Source organism: Idiotropiscis lumnitzeri, chromosome 7 (genome assembly GCF_059441095.1).
Source record: "Idiotropiscis lumnitzeri isolate Australia: NSW breed Sydney's pygmy pipehorse chromosome 7, RoL_Ilum_1.0, whole genome shotgun sequence".
Taxonomy (NCBI): Eukaryota; Metazoa; Chordata; class Actinopteri; order Syngnathiformes; family Syngnathidae; genus Idiotropiscis; species Idiotropiscis lumnitzeri.
This window is the reverse complement of record NC_142397.1, coordinates 10,081,535-10,102,245: the sequence shown is the minus strand read 5'-3', so window position 1 is coordinate 10,102,245 and position 20,711 is coordinate 10,081,535. Positions and strand designations below refer to the sequence as shown.

At 40.0% G+C, this 20,711-nt stretch overlaps 2 protein-coding genes across 7 annotated transcripts in view; one reads left to right on the top strand and one right to left on the bottom strand.

Annotated features, from left to right (window-relative positions):
- Positions 1–20,711, bottom strand: part of b3gat1a (beta-1,3-glucuronyltransferase 1 (glucuronosyltransferase P) a) — a 68,126-nt gene that overhangs the window by 11,320 nt on the left and 36,095 nt on the right. For 2 of the 6 annotated variants that reach the window (XM_088300332.1, XM_088300337.1), the window contains exons 1-3: positions 5,881–6,033; positions 5,221–5,357; positions 3,325–3,467 (exon numbers count right to left, since the gene is read on the bottom strand). In XM_088300332.1, the coding sequence (XP_088156458.1) occupies positions 3,325–3,436 (112 nt within the window). In that variant the 5' untranslated portion in view covers positions 3,437–3,467; positions 5,221–5,357; positions 5,881–6,033. Of the gene's footprint in view, positions 1–3,324; positions 3,468–5,220; positions 5,358–5,880; positions 6,034–6,455; positions 6,945–20,711 lie in introns of those variants that run through there. The other 4 variants (XM_088300333.1, XM_088300335.1, XM_088300338.1 and 1 more) reach the window with 4 other exon arrangements.
- The window catches only part of LOC148333514 (uncharacterized), a 51,891-nt gene that overhangs the window by 29,726 nt on the left and 1,454 nt on the right, over positions 1–20,711 (top strand). The window lies entirely within an intron of this gene.

The following is a 20,711-nucleotide window of genomic DNA, read 5'->3' as shown; positions in this document are numbered from 1 at the left end:
TTTGCATAGAGGGGGATTTTTAGATTTCAAAACCTTAAACATGCCCACAAAAGACTTTGATAGAAGACTTGTGGTAACCATAATACCTCATTGAAAGCAGTGATTGTGGGATAAATTAGAATGGGTATAATTGAAAGAACTCTTTTTTTTTTTTTAATATATATATTTGGAAAATTGAACGCATGATACTTCACTTTATACAGTAGGCACATTTGAATGGCTTGAAACCTTCATGTACAAGGGAACTTGTGGTCAGACTGTGGGCAGCCGTGTGCTTGGTTGCACCTCAAGGGACCAGACCAACTTCTTGAGCCACAAACCTTGCCGGAACGGTCACGGTCTGTGATCCTGACAGGCGTTCTCATTCCGCAACAGCAAGGGACCCACAAGCAGGGTTGAGCTACTCTGACCTTCGTGTGCTTATTTCACCGAGTTGAGGCATCCCTTCACTAGAAATCACATTTCACAGCAGCGCAAGGATTTAGTCTTTGGTTGCTCCTATTAATATTCATCCCGTCTCAGTCAGAAACTGTGCACTGTACTTGATTTCTGTTAAAACACTCTCTTCAGCGCTTTTTTATCCCCCATGTAAATATAAAGCAGATTTGTGTTTTACTGAGAAATAGTTTTCATATTGTTGGAAAGTCTATTTGCAGGCACATTTGCCATTAGTGCTCGAGTGACCTACATCGCTGACGTGCGATGATCTGAAATTAAACATTTGACATTATTGCATGACCAGGATGTTGTTGCTGTGTATCATTTTTTTTCCGCAGTCTACCGAGCTCCCCGAGTTGTGTTTGTTTGCAGAATCAATTGCAAATAATTTGGATTTTGTCTGTGTAAATCACGTAAAAGAACGGCACACAAGTTCATATCAGTAGCCGAAGAAGCTGTTCAACATTCTCCAACACACGTACTCTGTTGAGCTGCTCATTGCATGCTCCATACAAATCGGACATCATGTTTCTTAACTTTTTATGTTAGCGCTTACAAGCCTGTATGCGGTTGGGAAATAATTATCGCTTTTACATGTATTCATTCAAAATTAATTTTACATTTAAATATGTACACAGTAACATGTTTTATTATTATTATGCATCTTTGAAAATATTATTCCCCATCTTTGATAAAAGCCTGATAGTGTTTATGATAGGGATAGTTTGTACCTGAAATGTACTTACTACTGGATATTTTTGCAATATGAGAAATGTTGACGAACGTTACGGAATGGAATGCTTCACTATTAACAATGGGGCATCTTTAAAAATAAAATAAAAAAATAGAACCTCAACAGTTTGGTCATGATGGAGATAATACAATTATAGAAAATGATCTTACAGAAATTGAATTGTTGAGGATATTCATGCCTTTTAATTTTTCCACGGCTAAAAACCATCTTCGACACGAGTTCACCAGCGGAGCCATTTGCACTTGAGACATAAAAGAGGATTTTTTTTTTTTTGTGCTGCCCATAGATTAACACAATCTGCTGATGGCCAGATGTTCACAACAGCCTGCCAGCGAGTATGCTGCCAAAACCTCCAGCTCGTCTTTATAAGAGCTCACAAAAGCAAGCCTGTGAGCAGTTGGGGTTAAATAACAGTGAGGATTTCATTCTTTACACTTTCCTCGTTGATATACAAACATACACACACACACACACGACATTTAAGTGATATTTTGTGCCACTGTATTTACATTGGTTCTTGTGTATTAACCCTTTTGTATGCACATCTGAGATCATATCAAAGACAAAGAGACACATTGATGTGCTGTCCAGCTACTAATGTGGCTTTGTTTACCCAGGAGCTTACTCGAGATTTCACACTGTTGGTTTGTGGGGACAAGGATTGGAAGGCTCATGAGTATAAGGTACTAATGAATTGCACGTTGTTTGGGCTCCATTAAGCTAATTGGGACACATTTATGACATCAAATGTATCTTTAATGAACCCTGCAATTGATTAGTGGTGAATTTCAGTCGGTGAAATTGGGAAATGGTTGAACCCAAATGGATAAACACGGGATAGATTCATGGTTGATTAATTGGTGTATTATGCACGACACAGTGCTTGGCGAAATTATAAACCACCATCACATATTTGTTTCAGAAGCCATCAAGCACTTTACTTCAATATGGGCGTTAGTGAGCCCTCAAAACATTGAACCGCACAAGTAAATAACTAATTTGACATGAGAAATAATTACTAATTGTTCATCCATCCATTATCTGAGCGGCTTTTTCTCACGAGGGTGGCGGGCTTATCGCCAATATTCAAACAGTAGGCGGGCTACACCCTGAACCATTTTTCAGCCAATCGCATGGCACACAAAGACGAACAACTATCCGCACAAACACACTTATGGGCTACTCAGAGTGTTCAATCAGTATACCACGCATGTTTTTGGAATGTGGGAGGAAACTCGAGAACCCGGAGAAAACCCCACACAGACATGGGGAGAACTTGCAAACGCCACACAAGAAGGTCGGAGCCGGAACCGAACCCATGACCTCTGCACTTAAAGGCGGACATGCTAACCACTGTGAAGAATGGTGCTTGTTGTAAATTCCTCATTATTGCTCTGTTCATACAGGTGTTGGTTCGCTGTTTAATTTGTGTTTAACAACAGGCATATTTTCGGGCAGCTAATGGGTCCTTGTATTCACGTTAATTTATGTCGGGCATATTGTTGGACAGCTAAAGGGTCCTATAAGACGCATCGAGATTGTTAGCCGTTATCTGTGGATGCGCGAGGTTACGATTTTCGCCGTCGTGTATGCGCCAGGATTGAATTAGTTATTGAGCTCTGTGGAATGGATTGCAGTGGTATTAAAGCTAAATTGTTCTCCATCCCTGTGTTCGGTCACGCTCTTTGATTCGAGCGACTGTTTGGATGAGGCACTGCTGTGAATTTCCCTGAATTCACATACAGTCCCAGTTCTCCGCAACAGTGCTATATTAGGAATACACACACGCGGGATTCTTTGATTTTCTTTCTCTGCATGCCCACCATATTTTAGGTTTGTATGCATCACTGAAAATAATCTTAAACACATTTCTTGCAATGTGATGTCAATACCGTTTTTTTGTTTTTATTTAATTGTGCATAGAATTTATAAATGCATGGGAGTCTCGTCATGCACTTGTGACAACACCACAATGACTGGCGAAGTGTTGTCGAGGCGCAATGAAGTCGATGGTCACAGCAAGAGAGAGCCTCTAAATGAGCGGGCTCCATGTCTAAACTTGAAGTGCGATGTGAAGTTCGAGGACCCACTTGAGCTCGATATGGCCTGTGGAGTGTTGCTGCAATGCATACCCTTGTGGATGGCGAGAAGCGGAGCGATTGCGCTTTGGTGCCAAACTGTGATGAGCAGAGTCCAGGGTAGCACGATCAACACGATGGCAAGAATATCTCTTCTCTTCGGCATCTCCAGGATTGGTTAATTGCCTCTGCAGTACCTTTGTAGGAAAACAACGCATGCGCACACGTCATCAGTCATATCGTAGCCACAAAGTTTAAACTAGCATCGACTCATGGAAAATATGCTTTACACTACATGTTGTGACATAATGAATCAATCGCTACGCAGTCGCTGTAGTATTTAGCCAAGTTGACGTTGTACGCCCACTACTTAGTGACGTAAGCACTCACACGAAGGAAACACGAGCGTTATGTTATGAGCAATAAAATTTGGCACACGTACACCGGAGTAGAAAAAACAGTTTGTCATTACATGGTGTCAGAGTTGAGTGCTCATCGCATGTTCCATCAATCATGTCAGTGTGTGCTGTGTTGATTTGCAAGTACACATGTGGCAAACGCAGGAAGGAGACTGTAGCAGTGCCAATCATGTTTTTTGTTCATTTCACAATTCTTGATAAAAATCTGTACTAAAATTTCATATTGCAATACATGTGCTTCAAAAACCCCATTTTATAACTATTTCAACAATAGTTTGAAAAGAACAATTATACTTGACTTCAAATTTCAAAATGTAAATGCCACAAACTAAGATTAAATGCATTCTGGAGTATTGATCATTTTATCCGCATGCTGGAAAAAATTTGTGTGTTTGCAGCAATTTCGAAGTAAAGAAGTTTTTGTGCAATAGAAATAGAAACCAAAACCAATTTTAAAGAAGGATCGGAACTATATAGTAATTACCAATCGTAGCCTGATGAACAAAATGGTATATTGTAAACGGTTTCTAAAACTCTACCTCTCCCTCATGCCATGAGAACAAGCAAAGCAAAATCACTTCCTTTCCCCCAGTAGTTGAGTACGTAATTGGCGCATGTACAGCACAATGGTTGTCAGGATGGTGAAAAACTGGTCCAACCACTTGGGTTATGGGCATGGAAATTTTGGAAAAAAAAATACAAATTGCTGGGTTGTTCACACCGGAGTTAGGATATTAATCCAGCCGTTGGGGTGCCTTTCAGACTAAAAAGGTAGAAAAGGCAACTGGCTGGTCTTTGGATGCTCTCGTGTGACTGCCAACTAAATGACGTTCAACAATGCAGGAGGAAGCCGTGGAGGAGGCACCGGTGTCATCCGGCATCATTGAGGAAGGCTCATGCCCCGCCCCTGTTAACACCTCAAGCGAGCTAATTTCGGCAAGCATTCACTTGGATTCCAGTTTAACCCTTTGAAATGAATTCAACGTTGAACAAGACTGTCGGTTTGATCACGCACCTAAGTCTATCATTGTCATTCAATTAAGTCCGTAAATGAGGAAGAGGAAAAAAGCGGTCAAAGAAGTTGGCCAAAAACTTGATTGGCTTGCAACCTTGGCCAGAAGGGCCGAAGACCTTCAAAGAGTAGCTCGATTATGGACACCACTCTTTCATTAGAGCGGCAGCTGAATATTAAATGAGATAGATTGTGATCAAGCTGGGAGGCTCCGCTTACCAATTGACCAGGCAAGACGAAAAAATGATGTCACCCGGCAGAACATAATTGTGAGGACAAGCCGTCGTTTCCTCGCATCTGTGTCCTCGGTTAGAGCTGCTTCTTTTTGGCTTAAGAGTTGATTGAAGTTTTAACGGCTAAAGTACGGTAGAAAATGTTGCATTTTTCTTTCAAAGTGTCAAAATCATTAAATAAAAGTAACTGGCCCAAGAGTGCACCCACACTTCCTCCCCATAGGGGGCGCAATACATGAAAAAGCCTACCCTACATATCAAACTATCAGAAAACGGTGATACTCACCCACAGTCAGAAGTGGATCATGGCATCACAGTTGATGCACAGCTGGGAAGCCCACAGAGCTTGCTGGGTGAGCTATGTAGCAGCAACATCGTGCATCTTCTTCCAACCTCCGATCAGAGGCAACTCCTTGACCATATCTGTAGGATAAAGACATATCATCAGGAATGATTCAATATTCAAACATCAAGAAATGCATTTTCATGGTTGCCATCGCATTTTTCCTCTTTGTCATCTCCGGAAGCCTTCTGCGATAATAAAGATTAGGAGGAATTGTTGGAATTTTGTGGTTCCACTGCAACATAGCTAGCATAGCATACATTTCAATATGGTATAAGTCTCTTTCCATGACTGGCCCAGGCCGATGAACGGACCACAATATGGAGAAAAATGGATGACAGTTTTTATTCAAACACAAGCAGCACAAAACGAGTGAGAAGTAACTGAACTACACTAATGGAAAAAAAAACCCCAAAACAAACCAAAAATCCCAAAAATCATTGAGTACTGCAAGCGCAGAGAAAACGGGGCCTCAGTGGAAGAAAATTCCATAAATGAATTTCCACCAAAAAAAAGTACTTGGACACAAACTTAAGTACTTCTGAAACACCAAGTCTCAACAATCAAAACAAAAACCACACACTTAATCAAAATAAAACTAACCTTAAGTACTCTTGGAGTTAGGTGGCTTGAAGGCAAACTAAATGGCAAGCACAAACAATACTTGGGCACCTTCCTTCCACTGGACCTGCATCCAAATACAAGGAAATGCTAGTGACTAACAGGTGCAACTAGTTGATTGCACGCAAGTGCAGCTCAAGGACTCCACCCACCAAAAAACCATGGCAGAATGTGGGTAGAGGGGAAAAAAAAACAAAACCAGCAAATCAAAACATGACAATGCCAAAACAACCGGCGTCAAACTAGATGGCATGATGACTAAACGTCTCAATTTGTTATAATTACTGGATCATTTTAACGCATTTGCCTCAACGCAAGTTTCCCGTCAAGGTCCCCAACATTTTAGGTTCAGCAATGCAAAATATGTTGACAGTTAACTAATTGAACAACAGAGAGATAAAAAAAACAAACAAAAAAAACATCAGCTCCTGAGTCTCTCAATGCAGTCATTTCCATGCCACCTTTATTGCCAAAAATAACTCCAGACAGCTGCAGTCTTTTACCCCGGGGTTGATCATCATGGGGAGTTTGCACTGCTGACTTTATACAGTACTTACGGGCATTGGGAATCCCTATTGAAGTGTCAGAACCAGCAAACAACGAGGGTACTTTCTTGTTATTGCCCTACACTGGATTGGTTGTGACTGAACACTTGATGGCCCGGCAGCATGAGTAAAGTTGCAACCTCATGGGTCTAATGCGCTCTGCTTGGGATAGTCAAGCTCCGCCCACTTGCACGACCGCCTCAGCCATCAAGAAGTGTTGCTCTCGAGGAACATCATGGATCTCCATGGCTTGCTTATGCGGCCAGTCCCCCAAACGGATTGCAAGACCTATGAGTTGCTTCCTTTTAGGAGTTTTGCCTCGTAAATCCAGTTCATCTTTAATTTGCGGGTTGAGTCACCGCTGAAAAATACAACAAAGAACCAAGTCGTCAATCCTCGCACTCAGCAGCCAAAATCTGAAAACAAATGGAGTACTCTGCCACGGAAAGTTTCTCTTGGCTGATCAAAAACTTTCATTTCGGCACTGAAAGAAGTATGAAGGGCTTGACATCATTGGGCAAACTCCTGATTAATGTCACCTTTGCCAAATCATGACAATATGTGAGCGGATGCTAGTGTACTTGTGAAGAAACTGGCCACAATTCCCAGATTCAGAAGAATGAAAGAAGGCACTTAAAAAAAAAATCACAGAAGTACTAAACAGAAACTGAAACGTAAGTGGCGTGCGATGGATTGACAGCAATTAAAACGGGCAAGCACAAACAATACTGGAGCAAATTCTTGATGCTGGAGCCGCACCTAAATACCGGGCAAGGTAGATCACCAACAGGTGCAACTAGTTAATTGCATAAAGATGCAGCACAGGAACTCTGCCCATAAATAAACCAATGTGGAATGCGGGTAGAGGAAGACAAAACATATGCAAGCCAAAACATGACATCTCTTGATTCCCCTAAATTTAAAAACCAGAATATCCTGTATCCAAAGCCATGTGATGCCATTCACTCAACTTGAGGGCTTGTAGCCAGAGTCTCATCACCTATAAAAATAATAGAAAAACAATAGGAACAAATGGCCATCTCATTTCCTAGACTTCAACCGCATTGAAAACCTGCGGAGTGAGCGAAAGAGGGGAATCTGAGGAAGAAAGCTCGATCGCTGGATGATTTTGAGAGACAGTTCAAGATTCTCCCATCTTGTGTAACATTTTAAGACAACATTAAGTGATGTTTGTATTTTTTTTTTCTGGACCAAGGAGGTTGTGAGGCGCTAATAATAGTGGAGCACATGATTTGATGGGATTTTTTTTTTGCCCCTCACAGAATAAATGCAGTTGAATTAAAGGTTGTCTTGCTAAGTTAAAAAAAAAATGCTCCTACATTATTTCAACCAAAATTTAATGTATTATTAAATAAATAAATAAAAATTGCTCAGATAATATTTTAACCAAAATTGAATGTATTATTAAATAAATAAATAAATAAATTAAATTTGCTCCGATATTATTTCAACCAAAACTGAATGTATTAGAAGCAAAAGAACACATTTTAAGGACCTGAATAATTATTGAATTAATTTTTCTCTCACATCCTCATTTGCATAAGTGTGCTCATCTACTGTATTTATCTGCCTGCCTGCCTCTTATTGCCCGCTTGCCACTTAGTTTCCTTTTTTTATTTGCTTTTTTTTTTCATGCAGAAAGGGAGATGGGCTTAATCAATTCAAGTTGAGGTGCGAGCCAACTGTTTGAGGCTGCTGGCATGGAGTATTATTTTAAGAATTGTTCTCAGTGGAGGTTTATTCTACTGTCAGCTCGCGGGGATGCATGCTATGTTTGCTTTGGACGGCACATTGCAACAGAGAGCGTTAACGATCCTCATCACTATGCTGTCTACAGTGACAGTTTCTTCTTACTCTTCTTTGCCTTTTTCATTGAGCATGATTTTGATTTGGGTTATTCATATCTGGTTTGGTTAGTCACTGAAGTGGAAGGGTTGTCGGCAAAAGTTGCTTTGTTAGCTACAAATCGGCACTGTCCTGTGAAAAACGCAAGTCCGATTTTTTTTTTTTTTTTTTTTTTTAAATGTTCACGTCAATGTGACGCAGAAACACCTTTTAATATAAAAATGTAAAAATTGAAGAAAATGGACATTGTTCCTCACAGGACAACAATGAAATTGTACTTAGTTAAAAAAATTGGGAACGTTTTCCAGCAGATTTGAGCTGTCGCCCAGACACCAGGTGATTTTGTGATTTGTTTAGTGTTTTATATGAACAGGGGAACTGATCGGTGTGGTTAGTGCACGGTTCTTTAAAAAAAAAAAAAAAAGAAACATGGATAATTGAAGCTCTTTTTCCAGGCACAGTACGCTGAACAAAATCATTAGATTCGGCAAACGCACCGTGTTGGTGGAATTAGCTTTTGTGTTATCTAATCTCTTGGTGATCTAAACCTTGTTTTGGTTGGAAGGATGTGGCAGATTTATTAGGTTCTTGTTTCTGTCACTTGAACTTCACTTTTAAAAGTTTGAGTCTTCAAAGTATTTATTTTTTTTTACTGTGCATCTGAGCTTCTGTCATATAGAAATTTGTATCCACTGTAGAAGTCCCGTATTTATTTTTTCTGAAAGAACTGAAAATTCTGGCCTGGCTCTTTGGATAACTGTTCAGATACTGCACATCAATATCAACCTGCGAGTCAGTCAGTGAAACGCTGATCTGACCGAATGGGAGTGTCGTGCAGCTACAAAAAGAATAAACACAACCAAGTGACAGGAGAATAAAGTAGTGATAAATAGGTGCCTTAAGAGAAGCAACAGATGCCGCTAGAAATTGATACATTTAGCTCAAAATAGAAACAAAAACAGCCTCTTAACATATTACATCACTTGACAAGTCAATGCATTGTAGAAGCTGCCGTTTTAAAGGAAAAATTGCAAAAATTGCATCTGTTCAGCTCACACCTTTGCTCCCCACCAGATATCTGTATCTCTCTAGTCAGAAAGTGCAACTTGGTAAAATCAACACTGGAAAAAAAAAAAAACATAGCTTGGCCTTTTTGTACATTTTTGTGCTTCAACAAAGACAATGTCCAATAGCCAGTTAATGAAGTCTGACAGCCTTTCACGTAAACAACAATGAAGTTAACACAAAATAAATATCATAGCAGCAATGACCCAATTGTGCAGTGCAAAACACAATACTTTTTTTTTAGCTAAGTTTTGTTGTATATTTTCGCTTCCAGTCCATAATAGTCCAAACCACCACGATAATAAACTCGGAGGAACTGTCAAATACGAACATTAGAATACACTATACATTCAAGTAAAGTTAACACACACACACACACACACACACAAAAACTTGATGACATCAACTTTCTTTCTTTCTTTATTTATTTATTTATTATAATAATAATAACTAAGATGCACCACAATGCAAATAGGTAAAAAAAAAGGTAGAATGGTGGAAATCATGATCTTCATTGTGCAGTTTGCATCTGCAATTTCTTTTTTTTTTTTTTACAAAAAATAGGTGTCTTGGCATTGATAGTTCAATACCAGTATCTAGAACTGTCATAGTAATACGACATTCATATTTTCATCTTGAGTTCACCAAAAGGTCGGCCACATGCTGGTTTTGAGTTATATGCCCCATCAATCCAATTCGCACCTGGAGGATCTTGAAAATGTGACACTCATGAAGTGGACTCACATTTCTATAAATAGAAATGCAGTAAAAGCAACTCTGTATGAAGACTGTACAAAGTGCACCTGATACTCTACTCTTAAAAAGCAAGACTATTGTACTGCCTTCATCAATTAGATAAATTGGATAACTAAATCATACACTGTATGAGATTTCGCAAAATTATTAAAAAAAAAAAAAATCAAGTCTTTTCCTGCACAACTTGGCCCTATTACTGCAAATGCTACTTTTCAAGCTTGATTTAGGTTACCCAAGAAATCTTGAATAAGCCATTAGCTGTGAGGATTGGCTGTGATTGATGGCCCGAGTCCACGCCAGAATCAGCCTGCCTCAGCAATGATAAAAGATTTAGGAGCACCAAGCCTCGGGCAGCTTGTTTTCTGCCGATAACCGTGGGGGAGAGTGCAGTCCGCCCTGAACTTCTTCTGGCTAATTTATTGAGCTGCTCGCTCAGTCAGGCCACATTTTCAATGCGGACCTGATGGGAGCTCGCCGCAGCGTCTCATCGCGATCTTGGCCGCAGTTTGGGACCTCCAGCAGGACTGACACTGAAACCGGCGGCCGCCGTGTCGACTTGACACAGTCTTGTAATGTCTTCATCTTGAGGGAAGTTGCATTTCAGATGATGGCATTAATTCAGATTTTATTCAATAAGATGCCATCGGTACACTGTAAAAAATGGGGAGTGATATTATTTGAAAAACCGTAGGGAAGTTTTTTCACTTGGAAATTCTAAGTAAATTTTACAAGAAGGGTTTTTCAGTACATTTTACAAGTGCATTTAATTTAAAAAGTCACTCCAAGGTTGAACACACTTTGTACACTCATTTCATACACCATGGCGCTCAACGCTGTAAAGGATCGAACTCATTACCTCAGCGTTGGGAGACAGCCACTCTACACTAGAACAAGGCCACTGTTCTGGTTGCTTAGTATATTATTGGTGTCATGTTCAAACCTTGGAATCCTACCAAAACAGCTTTTTGGCCTCCTTTTGGAGGTAGCAGCAATATACTCGCCCCCCAACTCGAAGGTGTCGAGCAGCCATTTCCAAATATGGAGGTTGTCGGTAGATCCTCAATCATATTTTTTTAATTCAATAAACTTGTGAAAGTTACTCAAAACTATTCTTGTAAATTGTACTTAGAATGTCTGAGTGAAAAATACATTTTTTTTCAAGTAAATATCACTCCCCATTTTTTACAGTGTGTAGACATAGACAACGTCAATGAGCGGAAACCGATACCACGCTGCCGGCGAGTGCACCAACACACCATCAGCAACCTCTTTTAAATAATAATAATCGTAATGCTGTGAATATACATTTTCATTGACCAAAAAAAATGTGTTTTTGAAGTCTATGCAGACTGAACCGAAAACCGTCAGCACAAAACCAAAAATTAAACTGGAACGAATTTTGTGAACCGTTCCACCCCTAATCTCAGAGGTGCAGGGTTCACTTCTCTTGTGAGGGGAAGCAAATTTGATAATAGACGGCTATATCAGGATTAAAGATTGCAAGAATTATGAAGCAGGCTATTTTTATCTTATATTTAAAAATATAACAGTGACCAAAATGTGGTTTGCTGTTTGCACAGCTTCGCTGATGACTGTAGTAACTACTAATCAAAGCCTTCATTAAAAAAAAAAAAACACACACCTATGCATCGATACCCGTGTTTTTGTATAAATTAGAAAATGTCATCCTTGGTGTGCATAATAAACAATCACAAAGAAGTCACTTTCGTTGAAAATGCACTGAATCAATACATAAAAAAAAAACCCTCTAGCGAGTCTCAGGGAGTGATTCATGAATGCGGACTTAAACGCTTGCAGAGGAGGACAGCATTTAGCTCATTAAACGATAGGCTTGAAGTCTACTGAGGATTGAGCGCGACCACTTGTGACATGTTTCACTGTGCACAGGCTTATTAGGCTTTGGTGGGAGGTCAGAGGTCAGCAGTGGGAGCTTCCGGATTCATTAGCGAATTAAAGGCCACATTCTGAGAGCAAGTTTTCAGGTATTCATCTTCTCTTCATTACACCTTCTTCTATCGCCACGGAGTTGGCAGCGCCGTAACGAGGGTCAGGGCAAGGACCTCTCCAAAGAGGCGTCGGAGTCCTCCAATTATATGCCTTCGTAGAAGTAAAATATGTGTTATTTTGAATTTGATTGTTAATTAAACCGAGGGGATTTAGATCTGGCGCTGAGAAGTCAAGGTTTTTGGGAAACTGCCGTCAGGAATGCTCGTATTAACCCTTTCTTTTCAAACTTGCGAAACAGACGGCGTTATATGTATAAAGTGTATAATCTGATCCACAATTAAAAATAAATTAATGAGCTTGTCCGCAGCAGTCACGCCATATCAGCAGTTTTATCAGGACACAAAAATGTCTTTTAAAGGGACACTTGGATAAGCTTATGAGCACATATGTAATAAGTTAGCATGTAAAAATGAGATCAGCACTAAAATGTCAAAACAACGCTGCTATTGTCATTTTTGGACAGCCCCAAAAAAAAAAAAAAGAGAAACGTCAGAAATGAAATATTTTGTTTCAGCCGCCAGAGCGACGCGGAGACGAGCCTCAACATACGAAAGCAGTGCAAATAATGTGTGTCTGCGTGTGTGTGTTATTTCAGCGCCACTTTCTGCGGGATAGCTCTCTGTGCTATGTGCAAGTCGCATGCACGTGAACTTTGCACATCACATTTAAGGAGCAAAACACAGCTGGCAGTGAGTCCATGTCCTTCTTTGGTGTTTACCTAATGACATAATTACTGCCTGTGTGTTATTTTCTCTCTTTGACGCGCTGTCATTAGCTTGGAAGCTGTCAGCTTGTGACAGTTATTGGCTTGGCTAATTAGTGGATGCATCTTTATTTCCGTCGCTTCTTCGTGCTCATTCGCAACGTTTCGAAAGGTTCCATGATTCCGAACGTATTAAACGTCTCTTCAACATACTAGCATCAGAGTTGCATTTACTCGATGGAGATTTCACACGGAAAATGTAATTTTCCTTCGCATACACACAACTAATGTGATTTTTTTTTTTTCTCCTTTTTTTTTAACCAGCATAAAAGCGCTGACATTTGGAGAGGCCGGCTAAAAATGTCAAAGGAAGCGACCGTGTTGAAAGAGAAACAGTAAGTCAGCAAAGGTGCCATCTCAGCGTACCAACGAGACATTTTTGACATTTCCAAGTGAGCCTTGGTAATTTGCCCTTTGCTTGCCAGTGAAATAATTGCTCATCACTGACTATTACTGTTTGTCCTCTTTCGTCGTACGTATACGGCCAAGCACAACCACATTACCGTGTTGACACAGCAAACGTCTGCATTCTGGAGGTGACTTTGCCAACAATAACCGGCGCAGTGCTTGACTGGCAGCATGCCACTGGATGCAGAGGCAGCTTTCAGGAGACTATGTATAAACTTGTGAACACAACATTCTTATCCTAACAAACGCTTATCAAACAAGAGTGCACGGTGTGTCATGCTGTGACAGTCACAGCTGTCACGCAGCTTGAAGGGGCTTATTGAACTTCAGTTGGTTTCTCGAGGCCCGCAGCCCTTGAGGAAAAGCGGGCAAGATAATAGATGGATGGATGGATGGTGTCGCGAGGCATGGCATGGTGGGTGACCGGTTAGCATATCTGCCTCACAGTGCGGAGTTTCTGGGTTTGAATCCGGGCCTTACTGTATGGCAAGTGTCAAACGTGAGGCCCGGGGGCCAGATCTGGCCCGCGACCTCATTTTATGTAGCCCGCGAAGGGCTGCGTCAACTTCCGGTTTCTAGCGCATTTTATTCACTTTTAACCACATTGAGATGTGAGATATCACCATTTATTTGTTACCAATCCTCCGCTTTTAAAATAAATGGAAGAATTATTGAATAAATAATTACTGACTGGCTTTCCATCAATTTGTTGTGTGTATCTGATAAGATAAGGTGATATATTCATATGGGTTCAAAGTAGTGATGGGTAAATGAAGCTTCAAATCTGCTTTATGAAACAGTTGTAGTATTTTTGGACTCCAGCAGATGGCACTCTCTGTTCAACACTGACTTGCCATTTTTTAAACCCTTTATTTAAACTAACAGTGCCATCTACAGGACTCCAAAATACAACAAATGGTTCATGAAGCGAATTTGAAGCTTCATTTTCCCATCACTTGTTCAGTCATGACCGGCCTCTTAGGGAAACCAGAACTACGATGTGGCCCATCACAAAAATGAGTTACGAGCTGTATGCAGTTAGTAAATTCTCCCGTGACTGCGTGGTTTTCTATCTCATGTACTTAGGTGGGATACACCCTGAACTGGTTGCGTTACACACAAAGAAAACAAATTCTATGTAGTTAATACTTTGATGTGTGACATTTTCATTTTTCAAAAGTCTTGAATGCATTAGATCACTCCGTCCAGCAGGTATTATCCATTTAGGTACACTGATATTAAAACAAAATAGATCATACTCTGATAGAAAAAAAAAGCCAAGGTGTTGCCTGGCAACAAGCAAGGCATTGTGGCTAAAAATAAAAATGATCCTTAGGTACTTAGTCAAGTTTTCATCAAACTGGAATAATCTCCCATTTTTTGTGTTCGTGCCAACTTTGCAGCTTGCTCACATTGTCCCATTTTTCTCCATCATAGAGTGTGTGTGATTTGCAAGTCCTCTACCTGCAGGGACACAGACACACCAACGGGTGATTTCCTTCCCTACTATAGTGTAAGTGTGATCAATAGCCCGCAGGCTGAAGGAAACTTCCCGTATCCATCACTTCTCTGCACCGCAGGACCCTTGTGAAAGGGTGGCGAATAGTCCAGCCAGTATCTATAACAAGCCCCCTTGGGTCTGCTGCATTATATGTGGAAATGCTGCAATTGGGCGAGCTTGCTTGAAAGTGCAGGAAGGGAGAATTGAACTGTGGCAAAAGGAAGAAGGATGGGCCTAAGAAAACAATCCAAATCCGCTTTTATTCCAACTTTTTTTTTTATTGCTTTTTAACAAAGACATACCCAAGTGGGAAACACCACCAACTTGAATACAATACAATTGGATGTCATCTACCCTAATATCCTTCGCCTCCCCCGAGCCTAAACTACAGACATTGCAGCAAAGTAGTCAACACACACTTGAACACAAATACACACATGGGAAGTTGAAAAGAGAACAACAAACAAGTACTAAATAAAATAACAATAAAATAGAAATAAACATACATCACACTCTATTCTGGTTCCACCTCAGGAAACAGTGTGATTGTATCAACCAGTAGCAAAAAAGGTTGCCAATTCTCCTTTAATTTATTGATTGAGCCGTTCAGTGAGAATCTGAGTTTTTCCAACCTCAAGTTGAAAAGTAGCTCTATTATCCACAAATTATGAGAAGGGGAGCGGGGAAGCTTCCACTGTAGTAAAATGTCCTATGAGCCAACATAGTAGTAAAAGCCGAGGCCTGCTTGATTGGAGCGGTTACATTTGCCTCAGGAGGCACACCAAAGATGGCCGAAAGTGGGTTAGAAGGGACGGGTTTGACCATATGCTTGGCTGAGTGAGTTGAAAATCTCCTTCCAGAACACATTCAATTCAGGGCAACCCCAAAAAAATGTGAACATGATTTGCTGGTGACTGTAGTGATGTGAAAATGAAGCTTCAAATTGGCTTCATGAACCATTTGTTGTATTTTGGAGTCCTGTAGATGGCACTGTTGGTTTAAATAAAGGGTTTAAAAAATGGCAAGTCAGTGTGCTTTCAGCCCAATGTTGAACAGAGAGTGCCATCTGCTGGAGTCCAAAAACACTACAAGTGTTTCATCAAGCAGATTTGAAGCTTCATTTACCCATCACTAGATGACTGTCCACATCGGTTACAAGCGTGAGTCAATATCAAAACTAGATCCCACTGTTGTTCAGATAGTGTCATCTGAAGCGTGTCTTATCCACTTTTAATCACTTGTGCTGTCTTTCACTACTACAAGACAAAAGTCACATAATTGCAATTTTAGTTATGACACAGTGGATACAAGTTGAATGACCCTAATATCGAAATCCCTAATTCTATATTAAAGCGCAACTCCAATTTTGCTAACCACTAAAAGAATTACCCATTTATTTTCATCATAATCAAAAAAGAAAAAAGTGTCAATTTGTCAAAATTTGTTTTAACTCATTTAATCCCCAGCCATTTTCACTAGAGAAAACCCCTCAATCCCAGCGTTTAATTTTGCGAGGCCATCAGAATATGCTGTTCTAATGCTATACAAACACGGAGCTATGACGCAAAAAAAAAAAGGCTAAGACGTATAAATCCGTCTTTGGGAGGTGAGGATTACATTTTTGAAAGGGTATATTTTTGTTTTATGGATTGAATGAGTTAATATTCGCAATGGTGAAATTGTTTTATGACAGCAAACTTTAATCTTGAAACAAATCGCCATTGTTTCGGCTGAGAATTTCTACAACCAGGGGTGGGCTGTACAAGCCTCATATAATCGACACACTGTATGTCATCATGACTTTAACAAATCTGCAACCAAAGTTGCACTCGGCCCTCTGGCCCTTTAACCTTTAAACGCAGCACCATGATTTCGAGACGGATGGAGGACAGCACACAATCTACGTTTGGAAAGGTCACAAGCATTCATCTACCACTAATCCTGCAATCATGACAAACTTTTACTGTAACGTGAGCTTTGTAGCGATTTTCAAATATTATTCCAGTATTTGCGGACCCTTGTGTCTACGCTGCTTAATATTAATGTACAATCAATTCCTATAACGACTCATTTAGGTCATGTTGTTTTTGGAGAGATAAAAATGATTCAAACGCCAAAGCTTCACACATCTGTTGTGCTCATTTAGCAAAGCAACTCGATGCTTCTTTTTCAGCATGAGTCGGGCACCGCTTGCATCTTATATGAGCTATGTTTATTATAGTAACTGTGCCACGTAATATCTCAGCGACTTGGTTTTACAGAAAAAAGCTGGATGTTGTGCCCTGAATAATTCAGTGTTCAAGAGGGAAATGTGGAGAGCTTTTTCTCATTGTAACAATAAAATTGCAAACAGTTACATCACAGCGCAACACTTTTTGCCCGGCATATTGGCGTATGTGGACATGTGTTCTCGACAGAATTCTTTTCCTGAGCAAATACTCTAACATATGAAATGCATCTGTAGTGTCAGCACGGTTTACTGCAAATGCCAGATCTTTATAAAGTGCTGGTACCATAACCCCAATCATGAACACACAGATAAATTAACACTTAAGTCAGTTATCAACTATCCCATAGGACACCGGTGTCATACACAAGGCTCAGGAGCCAGATCTTACCCGCCACATCATTTTCAGTGGCGCATGAAAGCAAATCAAGCATTTCAAATTCCATGATGCTTGACAAAATCCGTGACAACATTTTAAATGGTCATCCGTAATTATATAATAATGTCGAGTTATTGCTAGCCTTGAGTAAGTATCACATATAATTGTAGAGCTTTTTAAAATTTGATTCCATTACTAATAAATGTGATTCAGCACCTAATGCTGTGAAATTCAAATAACACCAATGTAGCGGCACAGCGGGTTTGTGTCATTAAGCAACAAAGAGCTTGTGCAAGAACAGGAGCAGAGCAAAGATGGAAGAGATTTTCTTTTTTTTTTTTTGCATTAAAAGCCCGCATCAATGCACGGTTGTCCTAGTTTGCAGGCGTAAGGAGAAAATACAATGGGTGTTTTTTGTTCAGTTTTTTTTGTTTGTTGTTCAAGGTGCAATCTAGCTAAATAATTTATTCTCCTTATACAAAAACCTCAGTCCGGGCGTTTATCAGCCAGGCCGAGCGAGCGAGAGAGGCTGGAACAGAAGGGGAAATGCACTTACTGCGAATAATAATGCCTAGAGGTGGGATGTAGAAAATGACGGTTTATTCTTTATATGATGTGCAGCCTTAGGTCAGGATATACAAATGCAATCTATTTCAAACGTACAATGCATAGCTCTCTATTTAGAAGATTATTGCTGCAAAGGTGATATAAAGACAAAAGCGCATGAAGAATATCGCTTCTGTCTTTTGTATTTTTTTTCTCCTTCTAAATTAATTGTCATCACCGCTAAACTGCCAGTGAGCTGTGGTAATAATTACCACTTATTTAAGCTCTGAAAATACTCTTGACAAAAGTCACTGCTTTTATAGTAAATTTCACCCCGCATTTTACGCAGAATATTTGAGTCTCTTTCCTGGGACCAAATATGGTATTTTTAGACTAAAATGTACTCTGCAAAATGTACGGTGTATAAGTGATGGTGGAAGGAAGAGGGCCAAGAGAATTTGGCCTGATAATACTGCACGCAAACCTGCAATTTCATAAATTGTACATATTGGATGTATTACAAATCATCAGTGGATCATTATACGGCACATCACTGTGAATGATCTTAGACTTCTGACTTATCTATTCAATATGTGTGGGAGTCCTGCCTATGAACGACTAAAATGAATTGGTGGTTGGTGCACAAAATGAATGTTACCATTTTTTACGTGTAAAGATGTCATTTTGATGACCTCTTTTAATTTGGTTTAAAATGTTAATTTTCTAATTATAACAATCCCTACGATATCTACACATTCAACAAGAGGATATGCTTTTTAAATACGGAAATGTTTTTTATAAATATGGTGCTTTAAAAATAATATACAACAAAGTTGGGGTTAGCATGTTGACTTGGCCCTAAACTAGTTTTTCCATTTTCTCATGTGGCCCCTTGGCTAAATTAATTGCTCACCCGTGCTCAAGTGCATGCCGAAGCCACTGGTAACAACAAAACCGCTAAATAGCGAGGCTGTTTTAGACACTCAGAAGTATTAAGAAAATCAATACATCCATTTTCTACCACTTGTCCTATTCAGGCTAATGGAGCTGGACAGATCGTTTCGATTGCTATTGTTTCCTATGGAAAAAAAACTAAATAAATCAAGCAGCGTCTCTGAACGAATTGTGTTTGTCGAGACAACGTTCCACTGTGGTTCGGGGGTTTCGATGATTTGGTCAAACAATAATCATTGATATCTTGATTGATGAATTTAGTTCCAGGTTGTCCCGTTGCCTGCGAGGTTATTTGGAGATTCTGGATTGCGTTTGAGTGGTTGTCTTTGTGTCAGCGCTGTGTTTGACAGGTGATCAGTCAACACTTCCTGCCCCAAGTCAACTGTCACCAGCTTCCATATGACCCCGGACAGGATAATTGATATACAAACTGATGGATGTATTTATCCTGCATGCTATGTCATTGATGGCTCAGGCAAATATAATTATCTGGATATGATGTAGCCCTGTCATCTTCCCATATCCTGTCACATTGATAATGCTCCCAGCAAATCCTCTTTCAACTCCTTATAGCTCTCTTCATTGTTACCAAGCTCTCCTATCTGACCCTCCATGAGCTCCTTTGCAGACCTCCAAATGACATCCTAGTTTAATCCAAGTCAACTTGAATGACATCTTAATAGAAAGAGCCAGAGGGAACATACATGTGTCATCTGCATATGCTTTACATTTGTGTAAGAGAGGGTGTGTTTTGGAGCCCACACTGCCGTGCAAACGGGAAGAGTAAATACTTCACATCACCGGCAGCGATGATTACTGTCTATAAATCTATGTCGTGAGGCTGCTTTACTGATTAGTGAGTGAGTGCTAATTCAGATGGCACCAAATGAAGGGGTAGGCAGATTAGAATTATTATATAACGTATGTTATTTGCAATGGGAAAAGAGACCGGAAATGCAACCAATGATGACAATGGTGATCATTCGGTGAAGCTGAAAAAAGAAAATCATCAGAAGTGATCACTTACAGTGGATATAAAAAGTCTACACACCCCTGTTCACATGCTAGGGTTTTGTGATTTTTTTTAGGGGGCATCAGACCAAGATAAATTGCGCACAACTTTTTGGCTAAAAAAAAAAAATCAACCTAGTTGTACAGATTATAGGTCACATTAGTCACAGAAAAGGTTTTTGAAATGATTTAACTTGATCTCGATTCATATCACAAAAACCTGGCATTTCAACATGAATGCGTCGACTTCTTATTTCAACCTCAACATGCCCAAACTACGACTCATCTCTCTGGTTCTCTATACTGATAATTGATCAGTGTTAAAAATTCCGGGACTTGAAAACAGAAAGTCAGTGTTGCATTAACACCAGTCAGTAATGAAATAGCCTGTGTTCTCTAAGATATAATGGCGTGTCACCCTGCTTGGTGTATATTTTCAATTGAAGCCACACCCTTCCTTAAAGGTGTGAAGTTGCTTGGGGATTAACTTGGGAAACGAGTAATAATGTTTTTGTTTGGCCTTTCTGTGTGGAGTTTACATGTTCTCATCCGTGCCTGCGTGGGTTTTCTCCGGGTACTCCGGTTTCCTCCCACATTCCAAAACGGTAGGTTGATTGAACTTGGTGAAGTATGATAGGGGAAGGTTATTCGTCTTTGTGTGCCCTGCGATTGGCAGGCAACCAGTTCAGGGTGTAACCCGCCGACTGCCCGAAGATGGTTGGGATAGGCTCCAGCACACCCGCAACGCTTGTGGGGAGAAACGG